At 38.2% G+C, this 10,507-nt stretch overlaps 1 protein-coding gene across 1 annotated transcript; it reads right to left on the minus strand.

The window, feature by feature from the left end:
• Positions 1–1,924: 1,924 nt before the first annotated feature.
• LOC116201904 (DNA-repair protein XRCC1) lies at positions 1,925–5,895 on the minus strand. The gene is made up of 8 exons (XM_031533358.1): positions 5,655–5,895; positions 4,928–5,146; positions 4,656–4,844; positions 4,031–4,142; positions 3,370–3,458; positions 2,983–3,093; positions 2,611–2,697; positions 1,925–2,488 (listed from the first exon to the last, which is right to left on the minus strand). The coding sequence occupies exons 2-8, from the start codon at positions 5,093–5,095 to the stop codon at positions 2,162–2,164; spliced, it is 1,083 nt and encodes a 360-aa protein (XP_031389218.1). The 5' UTR covers positions 5,096–5,146; positions 5,655–5,895; the 3' UTR covers positions 1,925–2,161.
• Positions 5,896–10,507: the final 4,612 nt, after the last annotated feature.

The following is a 10,507-nucleotide window of genomic DNA, read 5'->3' on the forward strand; positions in this document are numbered from 1 at the left end:
TGAAAAGTCCCTGCATTCTCCGTCCCTCCTTTTAAATAGGTCACTTACCAATTCTACTCTTGTTGATGTAACAACTGACTCGACACTATATGAGCCCATGAATAGATGTTACAACCCATCATGATATAATATATACATACATATTTTTGAAAATAAAAGATTGTAACATTTAAAACAAAAAATCTAATCAAAATAGGATGTAGCGCAGTAATATAAGTGTTTACTTGATAATTTAAAGGTCACATGTTCGATATCTAATGAAACTACCCGTACTTCTCTATTAGTCATTTAGGATTATAATTTCTCTTTTATTATACTAAGCCTTGAACCCTCTTTATAATGGGAGAAAAAAAAATGGAAGGGTGGGTCACCACTGCCATCCAGCCAAATCCCCACCCCGCAAACGAGGTTGGCGGATATTACATCCATGCCATCATCCAACTGCCATCCAGCCAAATCCATACCTGTACTTCTCTATTAGTCATTTAGGATTATAATTTCTCTTTTATTAAACTAAGCCTTGAATCCTCTTTATAATGGGAGAAAAAAAAATGGAAGGGTGGGTCACCACTGCCATTCAGCCAAATCCCCACCCTGCAAACGAGGTTGGCGGATATTACATCCATGCCATCATCCAACTGCCATCCAGCCAAATCCATACCTGTACTTCTCTATTAGTCATTTAGGATTATAATTTCTCTTTTATTATACTAAGCCTTGAATCCTCTTTATAATGGGAGGAAAAAAAATGGAAGGGTGGGTCACCACTGCCATCCAGCCAAATCCCCACCCCGCAAACGAGGTTGGCGGATATTACATCCATGCCATCATCCAACTAACAGATATATCAACAAATGGCTGATTTTTATTTTTAAATAATTAAAATTGGTCTATGAAAGGACGAAAAGAGTAAGAACTTAGAAGAGTTTTTATCCTCTCATTGTTTTTAAACAAAATGTGAACAGTCCCCGCACTTTCCCAATAGGGCGCTTACCAATTCTACTTTTGTTGAATTTTTATTTATTTCGGTGGAATTTATTTATTTTTTAATTATGTATAACTATGTCACAAATATGATCTTACATATACTAATATATAGGTATACACACACTTTGAAACGTAATGAGATTGTTTTTTTTGGGTAAGGCGCTTAATGAGATGTTTCTTACTATAAGTTCACGGTGATTTTTTTTTTTGGGTAAGGCACTTAATGAGATGCTTCTTACTATAAGTTTATGAGAAAATAATAATTTAATATACTTAACCTCTACGGGATAACATTAGTTTAATATATAACTTGTCGGTGGGATTACAATTTTTGACATATAATAGTAATTTAATGCAAGTATTTAAATAGTATCACAGTGGAAGCAAAAAAAAAAAACGGTAATACAATTAATTTCAGAAATTTGAATATTTGAATATTTACTTCTGGGCATCGCGAGGGTGCTCTTCGCTAGTAAACATTACTACGAATCCTAAGCAAACTGCCTATGAAATTTCAAATTGTCAAGCGCTCTTCCTAACTGAGACAGCAGATGATGGGAGATATGGCCTTGTTTGGATTCAAGAACAAAAAATTTAATTTTAACTTTAACTCAACACATTACACAACAAAAACACGCATTTTTCAAATAAAAAATTTTAACTTTAACTCAATACAATACACAACAAAAAATACACGTTTTCCAAGTCAAATTTATAATCATATATCATTTGTCTTTTTCCAAAATCAAAATCAAAATCAAAATCAAAATCAAAGTTATTTTAACTCTGAATCCAAACGCACCCTATAATATGCTCGAGGGTTGCGCGCGGTGCATGTCAGGATGCAAGTTGACCAGATTTATCATCAAATTTTGCTCTTGGACTATGCTTATCTCTTACATTAAACAACATAGTAATCACGGTGGAAGCGAGCGAGTTGAGGAATAAATGAAAACATGTCCTCGCTAGTAAGTTCAAAACGAACCGAGTCACTTGTAGAATGAACAAAAGCATGTCCTTGCTGTTAGAAAGTTGAAAAAAAACTGCGCCCTGTTTTCACCTCTTGCGCCAAGCTTTTATTGGTTCCATCAACCGGCACAAACACCCTCTCTGTAATGCTCTAAAATTGTGGAGGTCAGCAATTCCTACATTAGCATCAAAACACTTAAAATGGCTACCTCGAAATTTTTGGAACTTCAGAAGCCACTCTATTGAGTGCAAGATCGATCTCCTCTTCGGTCATCTCAATGGTTTCGTCACTGTCATACCCTGCTGAACCTTTGGAGATCACGGCTTCCTTTCTCGAACTTCCCCTCTTCTTCTGGGAACTTTCTTCCAAGCTTTTATATTCATCTTCATAAATCTGCTTACAGTTCGAAGCCCATTTACGAATATCTTCATTCGAGATCAAGGAAGGGCGGCTTCTCGAGCCCTCGAGTTTGATGAGCTCCTCAACCGCCTGTGGTAATATATTCCATTGTTCACAAACTCTTTGGACCACCTGCAGTGGAAAGAATTGGCTTCAGAGGTATTATCCGAGCATTGAAAAAATTCGGGGGGACCTGTTATCCTAGTGCCATGCATTTGGTAAAGCCAATGGCTTTCATCAGGGAATTACTAGACCTGGTTTTGCTCGAGGGCATCGATTGCATCTTGTAAGCAGGTTAATATTCCTTCAGCAGCTATCTTCCTGATCTCGAACTCCTCAGGCTGTACAGGCAAGAATGAAATGGTAAGCAAGCAAAGTGATGAAAATTTGAGCTCTCTGACAATGTCGATTTTGGTTTTATTGGTGAAACACTTCATAGGCTATTGATGGGATAAGCAAACATCTTTTTGTATAACTACAGAAGATGGAAATAGAGGAAAAGAGACTTATCATCTACTGAAAGAAGATTGGAGAAATCATGAACATGAAAGAAAAACTACATGCAAAATGTGCCACAGATTGGATAAATTCCTCCTACTTTTAAGAACCAATATCAAGGGACGGACCTTCTCTTCTTGGCACTCAAGCCATGAGATGGTTCTGTTTAGATCATTGGAAACCCAGCTCTTCACTTTCGAGGGACTCGGAAGTTGTTCAGTGAGATCACGGCTGGCATTCTGTAAATCAAACGCCATCCATAAAGATCACAAGAATAACAACAAATTTACGTATGAAGAATGCTCACTGTATAAGAAGCAGCAGTGGTATGGAATAAACTGTGAGGGCAAGTAGTAACCAGAAAAAGAAAATTGCAAGATACCTCATGCAGTTTTTCTTCTTTTTCTTTTTTGGTAAACCAAATCATGCAGTTGCTTACTTTAGATATTGCATTAAATTGGAATGACATTAGATTGGAATAACATAGACAAAATGACAAGGCAAAAAGAGGGAACCTTTGAGGATACTGAGGGAGTTGACTTTTTCGAGCCTGATCCTTTCTCTACTTTCTTATGAGAATTTTTACTCAATGATGTTTCTTGATCTGCACATAGAACGGTATTGTTGGATTTAGAATACTAACTATCTCGGCAGAAGGTATCCTAAGATCATAGTGTCTCTTGCCTAAACAGACTCACACATCATAGACATGAAACCTTACTAGTACAAATTTCCTGAAACTCAGTCTAAAATAACAGTTGAGTAATCATCCCCTACCTATCGACTAAAGTATGCAGGCACCTGGTCCCTGACTCCCTCTTGATCTGTTTTATTTCATCTAATAATTCGCAGAGCTTTACTAATTATAGGTTCCCCCAGAATTTCAAAGCTTTGATTCTTCACAAAATATTTACCGCATGATAGACCACAACATCTTATGAGAGATTGAGGAGGGATATATACTGTCCTCCGGTCAGTACTTATTCTACTCTTTCCACATTTGGTTTGTTCATTTTCCCTTAGCCTATGGCTTCAAAGGCAGCACTACCAGGTCGCTTTCAATGCCTCTCGCCCTCACCTAATTCCAGTATCAATGTAAACAGTAGAATGTAAAGTCAATGCGTCGAAGCCATTCAGAAAGCATTATTCCAAGAGTATATCAGATGTTAGAGCTACCTTGGAGAGCCTTATCAGATTGATTGCTTCTCCTCCATGGTTTCCCAGCATGCATAAGATAAACTTCTATGTCAACTAGCTTCTTTTGAGAGTAACACTCTGATATCCATTCCTGGAAAGTGCATTTTATCAATCAGTCTATAAATATTTTAAATACAATCATGAATAAAAGCAGCAGTTCGGAGAAGGTTCAGAACATATTCTTTTTGCATTATGCAGCAAGTAAGACATAGCATACAAATTTCCTAGCATGCCACCTGAAAGTGCTGAGATGAGCAACATGAAAACAGATGAAAAACAGAAGCCCAAAATTGCATCAACAATGATATAAGAATAGTACAGCCTGCAGTTACTAAAAGTCCAGTTTGATTGCTATAATACCAGCACCAAACCCTTGAGCTAGTGTCATGTCTGAGCAAAGGGTTTGTCCATACAGAGTTTCATGAGAAAGATGATACTTCAAATTCTACATTTTGGGCCAACTCACTTCTTGATGGCTAGAAGAAAGGAGATAAGAGAAGATTCAGCACACCAAGAGTAAGTACATCATGATCAATCTTGCGGTGGTCAGCATCAGAAATTTAACGGTTAATGAATCACAAATCCCGTTAGACAAGGAAGACACCTTTGAAACGATTGTTCCATTATCTGCCTCAACCTGTCGGAACTTTGGCGTGTTCGGGAAAGCACAGACCAATAGTGTGCAATTGGAGTTCCAGTCAGGTTGATATTCTGCTCCCATCTCAAGGGCCTGCGACCGTAAAGTGCTGCGCTCTGGATTGACAAAACCAGACAGAACAAAAACCACCCCTTCCTGTCCAGATAAAGCCTGAAGAGTGAGCTCCCCATCTCAGAAATGCAGAGAAAACATGAACAGCTACACGAAAAGTTCCTTGCCAGAAGTTTTGAGAATTTCGCGGCCCCGCTGACCGTTCTGCTGGCAGGTCCACAATCCTCATTTGCTTCAGAACCAGCATTCTGGCCAAGAGTTTTACTCTTATCCGGTCTAGAACTCATCCACGAAGGAAGAGTCCGCTTTGCCTGGCTTGGTTTTGAATCAGACATGTCCAGATATGCTCGGAAAATGCCGTGAATAATACTCCGGGTCACGGCAAACTACAACCACGATTTGACAGACAGCTTATATCATAGTGAATTTACATAGCACAAGAAAAAAGCATAGCCCGATAAAGCCTAATTCAGAGCCTATGGGAATGGAGGCCTAGTTAAAAATTCCGACATCCTTTCGCCTCATTCAAAAAACACAATTCAAAAAACACAAAGTCACAACGTCACAATCTTCCTGTCTGGGACAATAGCAAGCTTCTTATCAGGACAACCTCATGAGCATTTTCTGCGCAGCAGGAAGTAAAGCTAACTGTGCAAAGCTAGGTTACGCCTAAAATTAGGGGACACACAATCAGATGCAAGATTATCGACCAAACTCAATTGGGTTTCAATCGCCATCATAGTATGCGATCACAATTCCCGAAGGCAACGGAGATTTCATGATTTCTCTCTGGAAGATGAAGCAACATATAGCAGGGGGGCATGATCATCTCCAAATCTTCCGCATTCCAAATGAATGAACTGCTGCAAGGAAAGGACGAAACTTTCACTATACCTCAGTGGCTTCGGCTTCTGGGTTTCGCTTTCCGCTTCTCCTTCAGCCCAACAGCTTCGCCTGGGTGCAGCTCTCGGGTCCGTCCGTGCACGCAGTCAGCGACAATCGGCAGTGTGACTGACTGAGAATCTTCTTCTCAACCTCCTAATTCTGTCGACCGTTTTAGGCTTCGTGTCCGACAAGGGGATATCATAGTATGGGATTATATTTCCACGGGAGAATGAAGCCTTGTATCAGGTTGGTTTGAAAATAATTTTCAACAGTGCAGGTATATTTTGAAAAATTATCGTGATCGGGAGTGGGACCATTGGCACCGTTTATTCTAATAACGTGGCAGATCATGTTTCCGTCCATTAAATAACAGAAATGATGTCCGGTAAAAAATTTAAAAAATTTGCGATGCACTGTGATAATTTTTCAATGTGAAAATTGTTATCAAATGTGACGCGTTGGCATTTTCCCTATTTCCACACCCTAAATTGACTATTCCCACCGACCATCTTTCATTACTGGACATATTTACCCTTACTTAGTTGACTTTATTAATGTCTAATCAAATTGTTATTGATCCAACCAAAATTTTCGCGCTCATCCCCATGGATAATTGTGCTGCTCTCCAATTTATTCCCACTGGAGGTGGCATACCTCTGAACAATATCTATACTTACTATTATTTATGGGAAAATATCATGTTGTAACCACATTTCTAATTTTTTAAGGTAAATCATTTTTTAAAACTGAAAATAATAAAACTTCACTCCATATCCTCTCTCACACACATAACCGCCTCCCACAAATCTCCACAAATTGAGTTTGTGCTATACACAAAAGTAATAGCATGTCACACGTGCGTACTGACTGTTATGTATTAAAGTTAAAAAAAATTAAAAGAAAGTATTACTTATTTAATTGAAACATAACTAATTCTAGTACAAGAAATATAAAAAGTCAAGTAAGTGTTGGAAAGGTTTTCCTTAGTCGAATAAGAATATGATTGCAAAATAAAAGAAAACACAATAAAGAAAAAAAAACGTGAATATGACAGTCAAAATTGGGGAGGGAGAGAACATGAAAGAGAAAAAAAAAGAGGAAAAAGAGAGGAGTGGAAGTAGAGTTTGTGGATAGTTATTATTAGAAAATTACCATCATAATCTCAATTTAATGGTTCTTATTGATTAAATTATTTGTAGTAAGGGCAATTTGGGCAATCAAAAGTGAGACAAAAGACTTCTTTGAACTTTATGATAGTAGAGATAGAAATATCATGTTTCATCTACCTTCCTCTTTTTCAATCTCTCGGAACCTCAATATTCTTTTCACTATTGTGGAGAGATATTTCACGCATACTTTCTCTCGTACGGATAGATATTCTACTTTTACATCAAACATTCCATCTATATAAATATACAAAGTTATATTCACCCTAATAAATAGGAGTAGAATGGTAAATATTTTAATAAATTAATATGCAATATAGATTTTAAATCAAATAATGATAATAATTATAAAGAAATATATCACATAGTAAATGTCTCAATAAAATCTATATAAATATATAAAGTTGTATCTACCCTATTAAATAGGGATAGAATGGTAAATATTTTAATAAATTAATATGCAATATAGATTTTAAATCACAATAATAGTAATAATAATCAAATAAATAAAAATAGTAAATATCTTAATAAAATTAATATGCAATATAGAAATTAAATAATAATAATTATTAAAAAAATATATCCAATAGTAAATGTCTTAATATATTAATATACAATATATAAATTATTTATTGTCAGTAAAGAAATAAATATATCCAAGGAGATATATTAATCACTTATTGTTATTTCATAAGTAAATAAATATTCTTAACTCTAAGGTTTTTATTAGTAAATAATAATTCATAATTTTAAGGAAATGGGGAATTGTTTAAAATTTATGCATCACGATATGTCAGGTTTAATGAACTTGATTTTCCCTATGATCGACTTATCATGTCCAGGTCGCAATCGGGTGCTACAAATCTGAGTCGGCTGAGGTTTATCCCAATAACCCTACCAATTTGTCCTAGTGAAACCCAAGCCTAGGCCCGGTCATCCTCAGCTCCAGAAATTAATTCATCACCGGCCCATCTCTCTCTCACTAGCCCAATCCAATCCACATCTCCGCCCCGCCACTTCTGATCAGACCCAGCTGGCCTCTTCGACTAGATCCGATCCCATTAGTGCAGCCTTCCCGACCCGGTCCACTTCCCAGCGCTTCGTGTCTACGGCCCAGGTTCCTTCCGCTTCCCCACCCAGGTCCGATTCCTCACACTAGTCCATTGATCCGATCCCTGACCCGAACTCTACTCAGTCTAATTCTTTGTCCAATTCTGATTGTCCTTAATTCAGACAACTACAACCAGAGATACCTCAAAAATTTATCCCATGACTACTTGATTAAAATCAGGTATCGTCAATTCTGATCTGAAATTTTCATTTCTCACTACTTCATCTACTATGGTCACAAGACAGACTTGCTATTTGCATGCTGCAAAAGATGCTAACTGGCGTAATGCCATGACGGATGAACTTAATGCGTTAATACATAATGGAACTTGGAGCTTGGTCCGCCAAACCCTCGGGTTCATGTGGTGGGTAGCACATGGAAATTCAAGGTAAAGAACCGTACATATGGCTTTATAGAGCTGTATAAAGCTCGACTCGTAGCATAAGGCTTTCATCAGTAGCCAGGTATGGATTATCATGATACTTTCAGTCCAGTAGTTAAGCCCTGGGATACATGCTAGCTAGACATTAAAAACGCTTTTCTCCATTGGAATCTTCTAGAGGAAGTACATATGAAACAACCTCCCCGATTTGTTCATCAACTTTTTCCAAATCATATATGCCGTCTTCATAAAAGTTTATATGGTCTGAAACAGGCTCCTAGAGCATTGTTCACCTAGTTTAGCACATTTTTACACTCTCTCTGGTTTGTCTCCACTCCTATTGATTCATCTATGTTTATATATAGAAACCACCAGCACGCTACTCTCTTATTGTTATATGTTGATGACATTATCTTTACCGGGAGCTCACCATCACTCCTTGATCGGTTCATTAGCATTCTTTCTGTTGAGTTTGCCATGAAAGATCTTGGTCTGCCACATTTCTTCCTAGTTATCCAGGTAAAGCGGTCCTCTTCCTCTCTTTTCCTATCCCAGCAAAAATATATCTCTGACGTGGTTACTTGGTTTGGTCTCGAAAAATCTATTGTCGTTAAGACACCTCTACTGTCCCGCACTAGTCTATCATTGAGTGATGGAGAATTATTAGGTGATCCTATTGAGTATCAAAGTATGATCGGTGCCCTTCAATACATCACTATTACTCGGCCTGACATTTGTTTTACAGTCAATCTAGTGAGTCAGTTTATGCATGCTCGCCGTACAATGCATCTACAAGCAGTGAAGAGGATTTTGTGCTATCTACAAGGGACTGTTTCACATGGGTTGACTCTATGCCAGTCCACAAATCTACAGATTATTGTGTACACAGATGCAAGCTGGTAGGCTATCCAGATACGAGCTAGTCAACTACGAACTATGCAGTTTTCGTTGGTCCCAATCTCATCTCCTGGCAATCCAAGAAGCAACCAACGGTGTTCAAGAGCTCCAACGAGGTCGAGTATCATGCTTTAGCATAAGCAGTGGCAGAAACTCTCTAGCTCTGACAACTCCTTGCGGACATTGGGTGTTCCACACCGAGTCCCATTATTGTGTGCTGTGACAATATCAATCTGCTAATCCGATTCAACACCAGCGGTCCAACCACATTGCTGTGGACTATCACTTTGTTCGAGAGCGGCTATAGAGAGGAGATTTGCTAGGACGATATGTTGCGACGTCAAATCAGTTGGCGGATATAGTAACTAAAAATTTATCGGTGTCTCTTTCAATTACACTGTCGTAATCTGTCATTGTCTTTACCTCCAACAGATTGAAGGGGTGTATTAGAATATAATTCGGGATTACATTCCCTCATTACATTATACACTTGCCTGGTATGTGATATCATGAATCGGGACACACTCTTGGACTCTCTTGTAATTATATATACCGAATACACGGATCCCATGGATCAAAGCCTCATTAATTCATAGTTCTTATATGCATTGGCATTATTATCGCTTATTGAAGATGGGCAAACGGGTTTGTTGGGCTCTCGATTATGCATTTAAGACATCAACATCACTAATAGAATTCATTACATTACTGTCTCAGTTGTGGACGCAACAATTCAGACACTAAACACTTGCTCCTTGTGAGCGTGCCGAAGGTCAATCGCACTTGAGATGGTAGACCTTCTTTGGAGTTCACCCGCAAAATCGGTGTATCCAGCTGACATTATGCATGCTAAAGATAGAAATGGGGAAGCATTGTCACCAAGCAATTTCCCGTTGGGGAACTGCACGCGATATGGCAATCTGGCCTTCTCCATTTTAACGAGAAATTCAGAATTTCCCTGTCGTGCAAAATGAAACCCCGTCCTAAGGGTGGCGAGTTATAAAGGTGGTGTAGGGAGGGTTATGAAAGAGTGGAGCAGGGAGACGCTTGGGTTCATCTAGTAGTTCACGATGATATCCGCCTTGTTCGAGATTGAGAGTCTGATGGTCAGTCCAGTTTATGGATGTGAGGTATCGATCTAATACTACCACATGAGCAATGCATTTGATATTACTACTCTCGTCTTTGTGAAGCAGGTCCAAATGACATTGTTAACAAACATCGAAACAGGAGATCCAGTCACAGACGTGCACAGAAGCAGCAGCAAAAAAAATGAGGATCAGAAAGAAAAGCTCATGGAGTTTGA

Source organism: Punica granatum, chromosome 3, assembly GCF_007655135.1.
Source record: "Punica granatum isolate Tunisia-2019 chromosome 3, ASM765513v2, whole genome shotgun sequence".
Lineage (NCBI taxonomy): Eukaryota > Viridiplantae > Streptophyta > Magnoliopsida > Myrtales > Lythraceae > Punica > Punica granatum.